The sequence below is a fragment of the Cherax quadricarinatus genome, chromosome 60 (assembly GCF_038502225.1).
Source record: "Cherax quadricarinatus isolate ZL_2023a chromosome 60, ASM3850222v1, whole genome shotgun sequence".
NCBI lineage: Eukaryota > Metazoa > Arthropoda > Malacostraca > Decapoda > Parastacidae > Cherax > Cherax quadricarinatus.
Genome location: NC_091351.1, coordinates 4,177,343 through 4,196,488, shown reverse-complemented (window position 1 = coordinate 4,196,488; position 19,146 = coordinate 4,177,343). Strand labels below are relative to the sequence as shown.

At 43.9% G+C, this 19,146-nt stretch overlaps 1 protein-coding gene across 2 annotated transcripts in view; it reads right to left on the bottom strand.

Moving 5' to 3' along the window:
• Positions 1-10,023: 10,023 nt before the first annotated feature.
• The window catches only part of LOC128694476 (transmembrane and immunoglobulin domain-containing protein 1), a 255,305-nt gene continuing 246,182 nt past the window's right edge, over positions 10,024-19,146 (bottom strand). For both annotated transcript variants that reach the window (XM_053784610.2, XM_053784611.2), the window contains exon 7: positions 10,024-13,507. In XM_053784610.2, the coding sequence (XP_053640585.1) occupies positions 13,392-13,507 (116 nt within the window). In that variant the 3' untranslated portion in view covers positions 10,024-13,391. The remainder of the gene's footprint in view (positions 13,508-19,146) is intronic.

The following is a 19,146-nucleotide window of genomic DNA, read 5'->3' as shown; positions in this document are numbered from 1 at the left end:
GGATCAGTCTTTTAGTGGAAGGAAGGCGGGGTGGTTTTGGAAAGGGTTGGGGGGGGGGGTAAAAGGGGGGTTTTTTGGGGGGGCTTTACTTCAGCAGGGGCGTGAGCGTGTTTGATAGGAGGAATGGGGCAAATGGTTTTACACTTAGCGTGGGGGGCAAAAAAAAGGGTTGGGCCCCGGGGGGACTTGAGTCCGAGGGTGGGAAGCACAGTGCCTGACCTGGGGAAGGGGGGGGGGGAAAGGGGTTTTAAAAATTAATGTGCCAAACCCCCCTGGCAAGAAAAGTGATGGAGGAATGATGGAAAAAGTTTTTTTTTTGGGGCCCCCCTGCCCCCGGGGGGAATCCCCGTGTGATAAAAAAATAATAAAAGGGATGGGGGAACTATGGGGCAGGAAAAACATGGGGCCCCCCACCAGAAAAGGGGATTGGGGGACCCATTTCCCCTGGGGAGAAAAAATTGGGGACTATTTCATATTTCAGGGGCACAAAAGCAAGGGGGTAATATTTCAAGGTCAGGGAAGTATGTGGGTACCATTTCATGGGCAGGGAAGCACTGGGATATCATTTAATAAGCAGCTTAGCATGGGGTACCATTTCATGGGCAGGGAAGCATGGGGGTGCCATTTCAAGGGCACGAAAGCAAAGGGGTACCATTTCATGATCAGGAAAGCATGGTGGTACCATTTCATGGGCAGGGAAGTATGTGGGTACCATTTCATCGGCAGGTAAGCATGGGGATATCATTTAATAAGCAGCTAATCATGGGGGTACCATTTCATGGGCAAGGAAGCATGGGGTACCATTTCAGGTACAGGAAAGCAAGGGGGGTACCATTTCAGGGGCACGAAAGCAAAGGGGTACCATTTTATGGTCAGGGAAGCATGGGGGTACCATCTCATGGGCAGGGAAGTATGTGGGTACCAATTCATTGGCAGGGAAGCATGGGGGTATCATTTAATAGGCAGCTAAGCATGGGGGTATAATTTCATGGGCAATGAAGCATGGGTACCATTTCATGGGAAGGGAAGTATGTGGGTACCATTTCATAGGTAGGGAAGCATCGGGGTATCATTTAATAGGCAGTTAAACTTGAGGGTACCGCTTCATATTCAGTGAAGCATTGGGGTACCATTTCATGGGCATGAAAGCATGGGGGTGCCATTTGGGCAGGGAAGCATGGGGGTACCATTTCATTGCACGACAACATAGGGGTATCATTTCAAGGGCACGGAAGCATGGGGATACTGTTTCATGAGCAGGGAAACATGGTTCAAATTCAAATTCCATTTCATGGGAAGAAAAGCATGGGGGTACTATTTCATGTACAGGGAAGAATGGGGGTACCGTTTAATGGGTAGAGAAGCATGGCACCATTTCATGGGCAGCGAAGCATGGGGGTACCATTTCATGGGCAGGGAAGCATGGGGGTACCATTTAATGGGCAGGGATGAATGGGGGTACCATTTCATGGGCATGGCAGTATGGGAGGAATTTTATGGACAAGGAGGCATGGGGAGAGATTTCATAGGCAGTGAAGCTTGAGGGTGCCATTTAATAGGCAGGGAAGAATGGGGGCACCATTTCATAGGCTGAAAAGCATTGGGGTACCATTCCTTGGCCCGGGGAGCATGGATATGTACCATTTCATGCGCAGCGAAGCAGTGAGATGTACCATTTCATGGGCAGGGAAGCTTGGGTGTACCATTTCATGGGCAGGGAAGCTTGGGTGTACCATTTCATGGGCAGGGAAGCTTGGGTGTACCATTTCATGTGTAGGGACGCATGGGAGTACCATTTCATAGGCAGGGAAGCATAGTGGCAACATTTAATGGGCAAGGAAGAATAGAGGTATTATTTCATGAGCAGGGAAGCCTGGGGGTACCAATTCATGGTTGCGGAAACACACGGGTGCTATTTCATGGGCAGGAAGGCATGAGGGTATCATTTCGTGGGCAAGGAAGGGTGGGGGTACCATTTCATAGGCAGCGAAGCATGGGTGTACAATTTCATAGACAGGGAAGCATGGGGGGTACCATTGATAGCTAGGGAAGAATGGGGGTACCATTTAATGTGCAGCTAAGCATGAGGGGTAATATTTCATGGGTAGAGAAACATTGAGTTTCCATTTCTTGGGCAGAAAAGCATTGGGGTACCATTTTGGTGGGCAGAGAAGCATGGGGTGCCATTTCATGGGCAGGAAAGCATGGGAGCACCATTCCATGTGCAGGGAAGCATGAATATGTACCATTTCATAGGCAGAGAAACATGGGGGGTACCATTTAATGGACAAGGAAGCATGGGGTACCATATCATGGACAGGGAAGCATGGGGGAACCATTGCATTGGTGGGGAAGCTTGAGGGTACCATTTTATGGGCAGGGAAGCATGGGGTATCATTTCGTGGGTAGAGAAGCATTGGGGTACCATTTAATGGCCAAAGATGTATGGGGGTTCAATTTCATGGTTACGAAAGCATAGAGGGTACCATTTCATGCCCAGGGAAGCATGAAGATGTACCATTTCATGGCAGAGAAGCATGAGACGACCATTTCATGGGTAGGGACGCATGGGGTACCATTTCATGGGCAGGGAAGCATGGGGTACCATTTCATGTGCAGGGAAGCCTGGGGGTACTATTTCAAGGGCAGGGAAGCATGGGTGTGCAATTTCATTGGAAGAGAAGCATGGGGGTACTATTAATAGGCAGGGAAGAATGGGGGTACCATTTAATGTGCAGCTAAGCATGGGAAGTAACATTTCATGGGTAGAGAAACATGGGCTTTGCATTTCATGCTCAGGGAAGCATGGGGGTAAGATTTCAAAGACAGGGAAGCTTGGGGGTACCATTTCATGGGCAGGGAAGCTTGGGGTACTATTTCATGGGCAGGGAACCATTGGGGTATCATTTCATCTGTAAGGAAGCTTAAGGATGTACCATTTCATAGGCAGGGAAGCATGGGAGGTACGATTTCATGGGTAGAGAAGTATGGGGTACCATTTCATGGGCAAGGAAGCATGGGGGTCCTATTTCATGGGCAGAGAAGCATGGGGGTAAGATTTAAAGGACAGTTAAGGCAGGGAAGCATAGGAGGTACGACGTCATGAGCTGGGAAACATTGGAGTTTCATTTCACGGACAGGGAAACATGGGTGTGCAATTTCATAGGCAGGGAAGCATGGGGGTACCATTAATAGACAGGGAAGAATGGGGGTGCCATTAATAGGCAGGGAAGAATGGAGGTACCATTTCATGTGCAGGGAAGAATGGAGGTACCATTTCATGTGCAGCTAAGCATGGGGGTACCATTTCAAGGGTAGAGAAACATGGGGTTTCGATTTCATGAGCAGGGAAGCATGGGGGTACCATTCCATGGCAAGGGAAGAATGAATATGTATCTTTTCATGGACAGGGAAACATGGGGGTACCAATTCACTTGCGGGGAAGCATGCGGGTACCATTTCATAGATAGGAAAGCATAGGGGTACCATTTCTTAGAAAGGGAAACATGGGGGTACCATTATATGTTCATGGAAGTATGCAGGTACCATTTCATGGGCAGGGATGCATTGCGAGCTTCCATTTCATGAGCAGGGAAGCATTGGGTACCATTACATGGGCAGGGAAGCATGGGGTACCATTTAATGAGCAGGGATGCATGGGGGTTCAATTTCATGGTTAGAAAAAACATAAGGGGTACCATTTCATGGAAGCATGGAGATATACTATATCATGGCAGGGAAGCTTAGGGGTACCATTTCATTGGCAGGAAAGCATGGGGGTACCATTCCATGGACAGGGAAACATGGGGGGTACCATTTCATTGGCTGGGAAGTATGCGGGTACCATTTCATGGGTAGAGGAGTATGAGAGTACCATTTCACAGATAGGGAAGCATGGGGGCACCATTTGATGTTCATGGAAGCATGGAGGTACGATTTCATGGGGAGGGATGCATGGCGAGGTTCCATTTCATGAGCAGGGAACCATGGGGTGCCATTTAATGAGCAAGGATGCATGGGAGTTCAATTTCATGGTTACGAAGCATGGAGATGTACCATTTCATGGCAGAGAAGCATGAGATGACCCTTTCATGGGTAGGGACGCATGGGGCACCATTTCATGGGCAGGGAAGCATTGGGGTATTATGTCATGGGCAGGAAAGCATGGGGGTAAGATTTCAAGGGCAGGGAAGCTAGGGGGTAACATTTCATGAGCAGGGAAGCATGGGGGTACTATTACATGGGCAGGGAAGCATGGGGGTAGTATTACATGGACAGAAAAGCATGGGATATTTCGTGGCAGGGAAGCATGGGGGTATTATTTCATGGGCAGGGATGCATGGGGGTGTCATTTTCTGGGTTGGGAAGCATTGGGGAATCATTTCATGGGCAGTAAAGCATTGGGGTACCATTTTGGTGGGCAGGGAAGCATGGGGTACTATTTCATGGGCAGGAAAGCACTGGGTACCATTTCATGAGCAGGGAAGCATGGAGGTACCAATACATGGAGAGGGAAGCATGGGGTACCATTAATGAGCAGGGATGCATAGGAGTTCAATTCCATGGTTAGGAAAGCATAAGGGGTGCCATTTCATGCCCAGGGAAGCATGGAGATGCACCATCTCATGGTAGGGAAGCATGTGGGGACCATTTCATGAGTATGGACGCATGGGGTACCATTTCATGGGCAGGGAAGCATCGGGGTACCATTTCATGGACAGGGAAACGGGGGGGTACCATTTCATAGATAGGGAAGCATGGGGGTACCATTTCATGTTCATGGAAGCATGGAGGTACGATTTCATGGTCAGGGAAGCATGGGGGGTACGATTTCAAGGGCAGGGAAGGTTTGGGGTACTATTTCATGGGCAGGGAAGCTTGGGGGTGCCATATCATGGGCAGGGAAGCATAGGGGTACCATTTGGAGGGCAGGGAAGCATGGGGTACAATTTCATGCGCAGGAAATCAAGGGGGTACCATTCCATGGCCCGGGAAGCATGGATATGTACCATTTCATAGTTAGGAAATCATAGGGGGTGCCATTTCATGAGCAGGGAAGCATGGGGGTACCATTCCATGGCAAGGGAAGAATGAATATGTATCTTTTCATGGACAGGGAAACATGGGGGTACCAATTCACTTGCGGGGAAGCATGCGGGTACCATTTCATAGATAGGAAAGCATAGGGGTACCATTTCTTAGAAAGGGAAACATGGGGGTACCATTATATGTTCATGGAAGTATGCAGGTACCATTTCATGGGCAGGGATGCATTGCGAGCTTCCATTTCATGAGCAGGGAAGCATTGGGTACCATTACATGGGCAGGGAAGCATGGGGTACCATTTAATGAGCAGGGATGCATGGGGGTTCAATTTCATGGTTAGAAAAACATAAGGGGTACCATTTCATGGAAGCATGGAGATATACTATATCATGGCAGGGAAGCTTAGGGGTACCATTTCATTGGCAGGAAAGCATGGGGGTACCATTCCATGGACAGGGAAACATGGGGGGTACCATTTCATTGGCTGGGAAGTATGCGGGTACCATTTCATGGGTAGAGGAGTATGAGAGTACCATTTCACAGATAGGGAAGCATGGGGGCACCATTTGATGTTCATGGAAGCATGGAGGTACGATTTCATGGGGAGGGATGCATGGCGAGGTTCCATTTCATGAGCAGGGAACCATGGGGTGCCATTTAATGAGCAAGGATGCATGGGAGTTCAATTTCATGGTTACGAAGCATGGAGATGTACCATTTCATGGCAGAGAAGCATGAGATGACCCTTTCATGGGTAGGGACGCATGGGGCACCATTTCATGGGCAGGGAAGCATTGGGGTATTATGTCATGGGCAGGAAAGCATGGGGGTAAGATTTCAAGGGCAGGGAAGCTAGGGGGTAACATTTCATGAGCAGGGAAGCATGGGGGTACTATTACATGGGCAGGGAAGCATGGGGGTAGTATTACATGGACAGAAAAGCATGGGATATTTCGTGGCAGGGAAGCATGGGGGTATTATTTCATGGGCAGGGATGCATGGGGGTGTCATTTTCTGGGTTGGGAAGCATTGGGGAATCATTTCATGGGCAGTAAAGCATTGGGGTACCATTTTGGTGGGCAGGGAAGCATGGGGTACTATTTCATGGGCAGGAAAGCACTGGGTACCATTTCATGAGCAGGGAAGCATGGAGGTACCAATACATGGAGAGGGAAGCATGGGGTACCATTAATGAGCAGGGATGCATAGGAGTTCAATTCCATGGTTAGGAAAGCATAAGGGGTGCCATTTCATGCCCAGGGAAGCATGGAGATGCACCATCTCATGGTAGGGAAGCATGTGGGGACCATTTCATGAGTATGGACGCATGGGGTACCATTTCATGGGCAGGGAAGCATCGGGGTACCATTTCATGGACAGGGAAACGGGGGGGTACCATTTCATAGATAGGGAAGCATGGGGGTACCATTTCATGTTCATGGAAGCATGGAGGTACGATTTCATGGTCAGGGAAGCATGGGGGGTACGATTTCAAGGGCAGGGAAGGTTTGGGGTACTATTTCATGGGCAGGGAAGCTTGGGGGTGCCATATCATGGGCAGGGAAGCATAGGGGTACCATTTGGAGGGCAGGGAAGCATGGGGTACAATTTCATGCGCAGGAAATCAAGGGGGTACCATTCCATGGCCCGGGAAGCATGGATATGTACCATTTCATAGTTAGGAAATCATAGGGGGTGCCATTTCATGGGCAGGGAAGCCTGGGGGTACCATTCCAGTTGTAGGGACGCATGGGGGCACCATTTCATGTGCAGGGAAGTATAGGGGTACCATTTAATGCTCAGGGAAGAATGGGGGTACCATTTCAAGGGCAGGAAAGCATGGAGGGACTATTTCGTGGGCAGGGAAGCATGGGGGTAAGATTTCAAGGACAGGGAAGCTTGTGGGCACCATTTCATGGGCAGGAAAGCATGGGAGTACCGTTACATGGCCAGGGAAGCATGAATATGTACCATTTAATACTCAGAGAAGTATGGGGGTACCATTTCATTGGCAGGGAAGCATTGGGTACCATTTAATGAGTAGAGAAGCATGGGGATTCCATTTCATGATTAGGAAGGCATAGGGATACCATTTCATAGGCAGGGAAGCATGGTACCATTTCATAGGCAGGGAAGCATTGGGGTACCATTATATGTTCATGGAAGCATGGAGGTACCATTTCATGCCCAGAGAAGCATAGAAATGTACCATTTCACTGGCACTGGAGCATGTGGGTTCCATTTCTTGATTTGGAAAGCATAGGGGGTACCATTTCATGGGCAGGGAAGCTTGGAGGTACCATTTCATGGGCAGGGAAGCTTGAGGGTATCATTTCATAGGCAGGGAAGCTTGGGGGTACCATTTCATGGGCAGGGAAGCGTGGGGGTTCCATTTCATGATTTGGAAAGCATAGGGGGTATCAATTCATAGGCAGGGAAGCATTGGGGTACCATTTCATGGGCAGGGAAGCATTGGAGTACCATTTCATCGGCAGGGAAGCGTGGGGGCACCATATCATGGGCAGGGAAGCGTGGGGGCACCATTTCATGGGCATGGAAGCATGGGGGTATAATTTCGTGGCAGGGAAGTTCTGGGTATCTTTTCAGGTGCAGGGAAGCATTGGGGTAAGATTCCATGGTCAGGGAAGCTTGGAGGTACCATTTCATGGGCAGGGAAACTTGGGGGTACCATTTCATGGGCAGGGAAGCTTGAGGGTATCATTTCATAGGCAGGGAAGCTTGGGGGTTCCATTTCATGATTTGGAAAGCATAGGGGGTATCAATTCATAGGCAGGGAAGCATGGGGGTACCATTTCATGGGCAGGGAAGCATTGGAGTACCATTTCATCGGCAGGGAAGCGTGGGGGCACCATTTCATGGGCATGGAAGCATGGGGGTATAATTTCGTGGCAGGGAAGTTCTGGGTATCTTTTCAGGTGCAGGGAAGCATTGGGGTAAGATTCCAAGGGCAGGGAAGCTTGGGGGTATCATTTCATGGGCAGGGAAGCATAGGGGTATCATTTCGCGGGCAGGAAAGCATGGGTGTTCAATTTCATAGGCAGGGAAGCATGGGAGGCAGGATTTCATGGGCAAGGAAGCATTGGGGTACCATTTCATGGGCAGGGAAGCTTGGGGGTACCATTTCATGTGTAGGGAAGCATGGGGGTACCATTTCATGGGCAGGGAAGCATGGGAGGCAGGATTTCATGGGCACGGAAGCATTGGGGTACCATTTCAAGAGCAGATAAGTATTGGGGTTACCATTTCATGCGCAGGGAAGCACTGGGTTACCATTTCATGGGTACAGACGCATGGGGTATCATTTCACGGGAAAGGAAGGATGGGGGTACCATTTCATGGGAAGGGAAGCATGGGGGTACCTTTTAATGAGCAGGGAAGCATGGGGGTACCCTTTTATGGGCAGAGATGCATAGCGAAGTTCTATTTCATGAGCAGAGAAGCATGGGGGTACCATTACATGGGCAGGGAAGCATGGGGTACCATTTAATGAGCAGGGAGGCATGGGGGTTCCATTACATCGTTAGGAAAGCATAGGGGTACCATTCCACGCCCTGGGAAGCACGAAAATGCACCATTTTATGGGCAGGGAAACATGGGGGGGGATACCATTTCCTGGGGAGAAGCATGGGGTTTCCATTTCATGAGCAGGGAAGCATGGAAGGTACCATTTCTTGGGCAGAAATGCATTGGGGTACCATTTTGGGGGCAGGGAAGCATGGGGTACCATTTCTTGGGCAGAAATGCATTGGGGTACCATTTTGGGGGGCAGGGAAGCATGGGGTACCATTTCATGGGCACGAAAGCATGGGTGTACCATTCCATGGTCAGGGAAGCATGGATATATTCCATTTCATGGTCAAAGAAGCATGGGGGCACCATTTAATGAGCAGGGAAGCATGGGGGGTTCCATTTCATGGTTAGAAAAACATAGGGGGAACCATTTCATGCACAGAGAAGCACGGAAATGTACCATTTCATGGGCAGGGAAGCTTGTGGGTACCATTTCATGGGCAGGGAAGCATGCGGGCAATACTTAATGGGCAAGGAAGAATGGGGGTACCATTTCAAGGGTAGAGAAGTAAGGGGGGTGCCATTTCATAGTTAGGGAAGCATGGGAGTACCACTTCATGTTCATGGAAGCATGGAGGTACCATTTCATGGGCAGGGATGCATGACGAGGTTCCATTTCATGAGCAAGGAAGCATGGGGGTACCATTACATGGACAAGGAAGCGTGTAGGTATAATTTCATTGGCACGAAAGCATGGGAGTACCGTTTCATAGACAAGGATGCGTGGCGACGTTCCATTTCATGGGTAGGGAAGCATTGGGGTACCATTTCATGGGCAGGGAAACATGTGGGTACCATTTCAGGGGCAGGAAAGCATGGGGTATCATTTCGTGGGCAGGAAAGCATGGGGACATCCCATTTCATGGGCAGGGATGGATGAGCGTATTTGAAAGTTGGTCTTGGTTCGCTGCAATATGTTATATATATGAATATGCAGTATATATAAATTAATAATTATATAGCAGTCCCAATGCTGTAACCGCTCATATGCTTGCTCTTGCCCAGTGTTTCATCAGTACCGATCCCCGGTGCGGCTATAAAACATTAGTACGTGTTTCTATAAGACACCTGCTGTCAATGTTCATTCATCAGTAAAATGAGTACTTGGGTGTTAGTCGACTAGTTTGGGTCGCATCCTGGGACAAAATTGACCTAATTTGTCCAAAATGCTCTGCATAATAGCGGATTTCTATAGTGTGTCAGCTAGGCCTGTATACCTTGTACATGTGAAAATAAATATTACTAGGCCTGCTATGCTTATGGTTCAGGGTTTGAACCCCTGTCCATTTTTTTTTCTACTTCAGTTATTTTGGGTTCATGGGGTAATATAATGCATATTTTATATATTTATCAAAGCTTATTTAAAATATTGGGAAATAAACACTGTTTACATTCTATATTTTAATGCAAAACATACAGGTGAGAGACCAGGTAAGGAAGAGATGAGCATTGTAATGGAAAGGCCATCGTAACTTGACAGCGGAAACGAAAGTTTAGCAACAATTAAGATACTCGAGTTATAAAGTAAGTTGACTAGATATGACTAGAAATATAAATGGCAAATAGATTGGAACGGAAGATGAGACGCAAACACTGAAATTGAAGAGCACCTTAGGTAGAGGGACAGAGAGGATATGGTATTTTTGATTGCTGACCAGTGGTAGGCTTTAGACACTTCCAATTGGGTGCTTTTTCTGGCGAAGTGCTCTTGATCCAAGGACTTGGAGCTTACGGGCGCTGTATGGCTCGAAGAACTTAGCGCTTCACCAGGTATACATAAATATATTTATGGGTAAGCGCTAAATACATATTTTTTTTTTTAAAACGCCCGAGGATTAAGAAGCAATTTGGTTTGGTCAATGTTTGGGTACCTCCAAATCACTGGTTCAAGAGCCTTACACTGGCGTCAAAGCACCTCCCTTTGAAGGGACTACTAACTTGGAAAGGAGACGTCGTTTTGGTCGTTTTGGATCATTATGAGGGTCCAGGTCGGACCGACACGTCGTCTGTAGTTTCCTCTCCAAAGTGTGGTTTATATCTGAATTGTTCGAGTCATGGTATTGGGACTTGAAATTTAGTAACAACAGTGACACGCGTAGGTCAGTTAAAAGTACTCTGCTAGAACAAATTCAAGACGTAGAAATTTAATCTTTTAGAATGTATAACAAAGTGGAATGAAATAGTTTAAACAGTACAAAGAGACATTCCACAGATGTTACCTACTTTCTGTGTACTCAGACACGCTGGGATATGAAGTAACACTTCACATTACTGTAACATTAACATAAATCTTTTTTTTTCTTCGTTTCTTATATGGCTATATATGGAAAATATCAATTTCTTATTTACATGATCACTCGACATGGAATATTTCACGATTTCATCGACAAGTTCGTACAATGTACACAGTATGTACATAATTCGTACACGATGAGTTCCTTATGACGTTAGAATGTTGGTTGGAGATGAGACATTTTCACAACATTCTTTGGAGATAATTGCAGCGACACACTCAAGGTTACTTGTTAATGTAGTGTGAAACACCTGGTGATCCGTTGATGCTACATCAACCCTGACAAAGCACGTAGATGTGATACGAGAATTTGTTATCCCAGGTCATTGCTGCGAATCAGTGAGGTCTAAATGGCGTACTGCCGACAATAGTTAAGAAAATATGCACGTTGCAGAATAAGCTTTTATCAGGACAACGTTTCGGGTTTTGTAGAGCCTTAACAGCGATAAAGCTCTACATGAAATGTTGTCTCGGTAAAAACTTGCTCAATAACTTTTTTTTCACTGCTGCGATTCAGTTTGGCCACAAACGCCAATGATTTCAATGCAGCTTTTCTGCTCTGGATTGTATCTGCGTAGATTATTACATTCCAGGAGAGCTGTGCCTTTTATACCCTCAGAAGAGTAAGTGCCCTGATGCAGTTGACGGGCTCTTGGTTCAAGAAATTGCAGTTACTTGCTTGGCTCAGATCTGATTGCCTACCATTTCCCCAGGCTCAATACGACCCGTACGACCTGCTTTGTGTATCTGTGCATTGCCTTGTCGATATTTTGCCGACACAGTAATTCCATAAGGATCATACAATGCCTGGGGAATGAGAAGTAATCCTATAAAAGAACACGTACCATTTCTTGGATCAAGAGCCTCTCATCCATATCAAGGATCGTCTACTTTGAGGGATACAATTCCATAACGAATGGAAATGTATGTAAAAGATGGGATAATCCCATTCTTTTTATATTTAAAGGGGAAACTAATAGAAATTCGGGACGAGTCTTGCCAGGTCCTCATGGTCGTGTGCTCGACTATCATGAATCACTAGTGCTGGGTGCCATGAGTAGTTTACCAGTGTCTAGCTTTTCAAAGCGTGCGCCTTGATAGTGATGAAAGGTCCTTGATCCAGGGAACTGGAGCTACCCTCAGTTTTCGCTAGTAATTCAAACTGTGTTAATAAGTAACTAAATTTTACAGTTTTGATGGTTTGGATTTCAATGTTCATAGAAAACTAAATGGGGTCTGAAAAAAATAGATTTTTTTTAATATAATAACGTCTATTAGGGGTACACAGCTGAAATATCTCAGAATGTTCGGGTTCAAATGGAAAAATACAGTTCGAGTGTCTTTAGTTACTCGAGAAATCATAGTCGGGGTTCGAAAAATATTTGGTTAATGTGAGGCATGATATAAAGTCTGTAGAACTTCAATATTTCTTCAAGTGAATGAAATATAGTGTGGAATAATGTCCTGACATCACTGTTCCTTGGGTATTGTGCCAACCTGCCAAAATTTGTTCGAAAACTGAAAACGGGCAAGACACTCAAATTATTGGTTTTATTACCTTAAGCTCAAAAGTTTTTTCCTCCTCTGACCTTAATTCTTCAGCGTAACATTTTTTACCGTGTTTTTCTGTTTACATGTTTTCAAGCAACAGTTCATTGATTGATTATATGCTCTTCTGAAGGCTCCGACTCCCAGGTAACTATAGTGCTCAGTTTCACGAGGTTTATTTTAAGGTTCATGAAACAAAATAGAAAAGTTTCCATCGATCGCTAAGTAATATAAGCGATCAAATGGTGATGTTATTTGTCCGGTTTGCAGAGTTGCTCGAAACAGTTGTTTATACCGCAAACCTATTGATGCTTGAAATGGTTCTTGTGGGACTTTTTAAATAGACTGATTCGTTCTGTTTTGCACCTTTGCTCTTGCCTTATTGTGAGTTTTCACTGGACACGTCTGCCGACCAGTTTTGGATTATTTTTTCCTAAATATTTGAGCATACTGTTCAGAGTGTATGATTAAATACCGTTCAAGTTTTGTTTGTTATTGTCAACGAATCTGTTAAACCGTTTCCAGTTTCACACTTGCTCCTGGTAAAACATAATTCGGCAAACACTTAACATATCAACACTTCCGAGCAATAACCTCTTTTCATTCCAAACACAGAATTTCTTCAGAAAATACTTAGTCAAGGAAATTCAAAGTTATCACGAATACTAAATGGTAGGGCTTTGGTCCTTCCATGGGAGTCATCCACACTTTCACACAATCACTTTTGATGTATTAGATAATACTCCACAGTGATCTTTGTAGCGGGTCACTTGGCGTATTGCAAAAAGTTTCTTGTCTCCTTAGAAGTCATTGTGGTTTAATAAGGGGCGGTAGGAAGTTGTAGAGGTTTCAACAACAGTATTTAGGGCCCAGGACGTAGTGTTGCAAGTTAAGTAAGAGGAGGCCCAACACATCATCTGCGGGCCAGGTAGGCTGTAACTAAAAGGGACCAGAGCCACAGGCAGGTCGCATCGAGACTGGTCGGGCCTCCTGCTGCCATCTGTCTCTGTATTGCTGCCATTTTGTCACCTGTAATGTTTGGAGAACAGTATTAGTACTTAAGGTATTGAAAAAGGGTATAGTTCGTTCATGTTCAAAAAAGTACACACACACACACACACACACACACACACACACGTAAGTCATAATTATGCGCCGAGTCTCCTAATCAAACAAGGTTTTATTTGAAGAATCGGGACATGCTTACCGAATACAATATAAAGGAGTTAAATTAATGCCGATAGAGACAAAAAAAAAAGGAGTGGAATAGCTCTCTGTGCCTGAAAACTGCTCACTGGAATATGATATAAAGTGTGAAGGAACTGACACGAAATCTGTGTGGATGCATATTTCTGAAGAGCACGATAATGTGATTTCTGGTGTGCAAAGTCGACAATGAGAGACTTCTTTGGGACGATATTTGTAAAGGCCTCAAGACACGAAAAATTAGTAATCCTAAGGGATTTTAATTTTAGCCAAAGTGACTGAAGTTTCGTAACTTGGAATCCAGAGTTAAGGCTTGAGGCAGTCCGGGGCTATTTTTTTTTATTTTAAACGGTTTATTATTTATTTGGTTGTAGCAAACTAGGAGACTCTTAAGGTTTCAAACTAGGTTGAGCGCTTGATTATCATTACAATAGTAATTAATACAAACGATCATAAATATTTTGCATTTAATTTTGAATAGTATGATGAGGCTAATGAAGTAAAGGTCCCAGATTTTCGTTCTGCAGATAACAGTGGACATGGCAAACATCTGTCATGTGTTATCTGGCGTAAATGAGAGAAATATCACTGACATTTTTATATGTAATATATAGGTTGACAGAAAACATATATTCCCGATAACTATGCAAGATAAGCCACGGGGGGTTGAAATCTTTAGATCAAGTACTTTCACACTTCTCAGTGCGTCATCAGGAGCAATGCAATGTTGCAAGATAGCAACTAAAGGAGAGAATTCTCAGAGTAGTGTAGTGCGGATGTCACCAGCCACGGTGACTGGTGATATATCCGCACTACGCTACTCTGAGAATTCTCTCCCTCCTTTAGCTGCTCTCTTGCAACATTGCATAGGTCCTGAAAGTACTTGAGCTAAAGACTTCCACCCTTGTGGTTTGTCTTGCATAACTAAGATCACCCGTCTGTGATTGTTGGCATTCCCTATAAAGAAATAAGAACGAAAAAAATAGGTCAGAAATGGATGAAGAGGAGACAGACATATTTAAGGGGAGATGAAAGGAATTGATAAGAGTATCAGTAAAGGTCACTTTGTGAACCAGTATATACATATAAAAGATTTTAAAAAAAGATAAGCCAAGCTAAAGGAGACTTTGAAATAAAAATTCCGGTGAAATCGGACAATCCGAAAGATATTTTTTTTTCCTAGTATACAGAACGAGTCCACTTAAAACTGATTCAGCAACAGCTTACTGGATACAAGAAATCTGTTAATTTTTAAGTTATTTTCTGTCGGTATTTGCACAAGGAATTCCATTAATTACACTTAACCAACAATACTTAACTTTTTATCCAGTTCAGAAATTAAACTGGTTGATTTAAGCTAAAAGATAAGCTGATCACGAATCTGACATTTGTCTACTGCTTATTTTTAGAAATATGAATCAATATTTTGGTTATTTAAAGGTGGAAGAAACTCTTACGTTACTTATTATTATTATTATAATCAAAAAGAAGCGCTAAGCCACAAGGACTATACAGCGCTTACGTTACTTAACAATTAGATGTATTAGAATTTGCAGATATCAAAGTGTGGTGCTTCCAATGTTAAAAAACTTTTTTCTTGATGTAGTTTCATTTTATTAACATTCCGGCGATCTTCTACGGAGGAAATATGACCGAATAAGACAAACTTTTACTGTTATTCAATCAAAAAAGTGAGTTGACTTCACAGTTCAGATGACCTTACAAACTACAACATTCCCACTACTTCGCACCTCAGATTATAAATACTACTTGCTTACTATTACAACCCAGGATTCCAAATGGCCTGTTATCCCGGGTGTAATGGGAGCAAAATAAACACAGCAGAAAAAGTTTAGACTTATATTATCCTTCACCAATTTAGAACAGCAATATGTACACTATGTACAGTGATAAGTAGAGTGCACTCCACGGTAAGCAAGGCAGAAATAGAAGCCACAAGATAGCAGACCGTGCTTCAACCAGCTCTAGAATGGGAATGACAAGGGCAGACAGGAGAGTGGTACCCACATAACCTCTGCGATTGCCAAAACCATCTTCTTATTGGCTAGAACCTGGTCACTAGTTGAACGACGGGGCCCCATCATCAACTCTTAGCAACCTGGTTCGCTGGTTGGGGGAGATAGCCTGTAAATGAGGGTGTGTACATGCGCCGAATAAAGGTTACGTACTCTTTGCATGCCACACTTACACTCCCAACACACACACAAGCCTGCTGGATGTCTATCCTGTCCCTCCCTCCAGCCTTTCCTAGGATACCTCTACCCCTCCTTTCCTCCGCCACAAATTTATACGCCATCCTAGTCTTCCAATGTTTTTTCCAACCTCTCTAAATGTCTAAACTACCTCAGCAACCCCTCTGAATAATGTTTATGGTAACTTCACCTCAAAGCTCCGAATTCACTGTCTAATATTCACACCACACATCTATTGTCTCCAGCCTTCTCGCTGCAACATTCACAACACATTTTTCACGCCCTTCAGTTCTATTGTTCACATCCTCTCTCACAGAAACCTTTGCCAACAAGTTCACTCCCAAATAAGTGAACAAGTTTACTTCATACTCCCTCTAGTCTGATATCCAGTCTCTCATTGACTATATTTTATGATACTCTCCCTTTACTCTTTCCTATGTTCACTTTTAATTTTCTTTAAAATACTTTTCCTAATTTATCAATCTTTGCAACTCCTAAAAGAACTGTCATCTGCAATCTTATCTATTGTGATCCTATGTTATCAACCATGACATCACACATCCCTGCCTAAGGCCTACTTCTTCAGGAAAAATAGTCTGACTTCTACATAATCTGTGTATAACTATATACATAAAAGATCTTTAATGCTAAAAGTAACCTACAGCCTTCTCCATACATCTCCCATATTACTCACCTAGACCCGTGCACCAACCACTCCAAACCTATATACCAACAGGCTTTATCCCTTTCAATTTACACACTGCCTTGCGTACCTTTCCCACTCACATTTGGCTCTTCCTCACTCTTGAAGGATGTTATACCTCTCTGCCCATAAGAAGAAAATGTGTCCGACCCTTTGCTTCAATGCTGAATGCTTGAAGTATTTTTGCGAGTTTCACTGGCCACTTTTACCTAGCCTGAAACAGTCTCTCTCTCTCCCCCTCTCTCTCTCACACACTATTTTAAAGATTTAATTCTGTTACACAAAAAAATGGCAACAATGCACTGGCAATACGACAAAAAATGCGCGTCTAACTAAAACAGAATGACCGACCGGACCGAATCTCAACGCTACTTCACAAAATTTGAATTAGGGAACTTTTTGATAACGCCTCTTGTACAACGTTAGTACTGACGCATTTCTAGTTAACACAAAGAATCATTTTTTTGCAGTTTCCCTGGACAGTTCGATGGGCGGACCGTAACTCTGGGTCAGCTGTTCATGAACATCCGTTTTTTTTTTACATTATAATCAAAACTAAGAGCTTAACCCACCAGGATCTCTAATTTTGTACCGGGATACTTCTTTCTTGGCCTTTTGTTAGGTGATTTCTGGCTTTGGCAACAAAGGTGGGCCGAGTTGGTCCCCAATAAATTGCTTTGTCAAATTATGGGCTTTTGGCCATCTTACACTACTGTTATATTTGGAGAATGCTCTCTCCGGTTTACGTATTGGCCACACACATCTTCCTCAGGAACATTTTATGCAAAGATGTCTTACACTGCTCTGTGAGGATTATCAGGGTGCATTGTCAGTTCACATCATCTTAATAAATGTTCTGTTTATCAGTGGGGAAACAATTTCCATCATCACTGCCCCAATACACACTAACTGACCTCCTTGCAGAAAGTCCCACCTTAAGGATAGAATCTCTAACTTTAACAGAGACTTAACTTATTGCACCAACTTTGATTCCATTTTTACCTTTTATATTCTTCACTACTCACACTAACCCTTACCCTTGTACAGTCTTCCTTCTCCCTCCCTACTAACCTCCACATATTCCTCCATTAGAGTATTTCCTCCATGCAGGTTCACCACTTATAAACTGGAACAATATAAAAAAACATCTTTTATATAATAAATACGTTGTATAATTTTACTTACCTTATGCTCTTCCTCCTAAAAAAAAGGTATATAAATTCCTTTGTAAAGTACCACAGGCCGTGAGTCGTTCATAGTTCCCATACGATGTTTACTCTGTTGCAATTTGCTATACAACTTGAAATAAATTCGGTAAGAGTGACATGAAAAGGTTTAACTAATGCAACATTTTACTGTAGCAACATTTCGCTCTCCAGGAGCTTTGTCAAGCCGTTATGGCTTGACAAAGCTCCTGGAAAGCTTTTTCTGGAGAGCTTTGTTGAAGTTGATATTTTTAAGTACGCATGCAACATTAACAAAATATTGGCCGGTATCGACCGTTTTTTACCGATACCCACCGATATCGATACACTGGTACATCCCTTAGGTTACGATACCACAAGTTTCACATTGGCGTGTTGTGTAACTTTCATCAATTTTAAATTTATTCCCTAGTTGTCTGTAGCATTCGGAGCTGGAATGTGTTAGATGAATTAATAAAATATTGTGTTAGGGACATTCTTACTGTTTCTTTTACTGCATTAAATTTTTCATGTTATGAGAGAGTGGCATAAGGTCCAGTTTTCTGTGCATGTTAGTAAACATGTCTAATATGTTAGCTAACACTCTTCCTCTAACTTCTCTCTGGTTCTCTTTAGTGGGTTAAGTGTTATTAGGTATTGAAACATCATAATTATGTGAAAAATGGTATTCTGATACCGACAAAATATTATCCATTCTGGAGATCACTGTAATGTGTTGATAGGTTCTTCCCATCACATCTCATCACAGTTGTTGTACTGCTGCTACTACTACTACTACTACTGCTGCTGCTCCTGCTACTACTACTACTGCTGCTGCTCCTGCTACTACTGCTGCTGCTCCTACTGCTGCTATTATTATTGCTGCTCTAACGCAGCTTGCCTGACTCCTGCCACAATATATACTTGTTGCATAATTATCTCTGTATTATGATTGAAGTCACTCGTGGCGAAACGTTTCCTCTAAAGGTTCTTAACTGTACGCAAGTATCCTTTTCCACATTAATATGATGAGTTCAGGCATCATTATTTACAACTGTCACTCCCATGCTGGTGTGGCAAGTAATAATCATCACTTCTAATAAGTCTTCTCTTCTGAATGACTATCTCGTAGTAATAATCACAAAACAATGAATATAAAAACGCCTAGAAGGGAGATGTACATTTAACATGTGACCATTATCGTTTATGTAAAGCATTGATGAATCTAAAGAGTAATTTAGAGCATTATTTCAGAATAAACTATACGGTAAGCGTCGTTTAGTTCTCTGTAATAGGAGTACTAAGTATAAAGAAATAAACAGACCTAGAAATTTAAACAGGATGCGATTCCAGTTAGGAGTT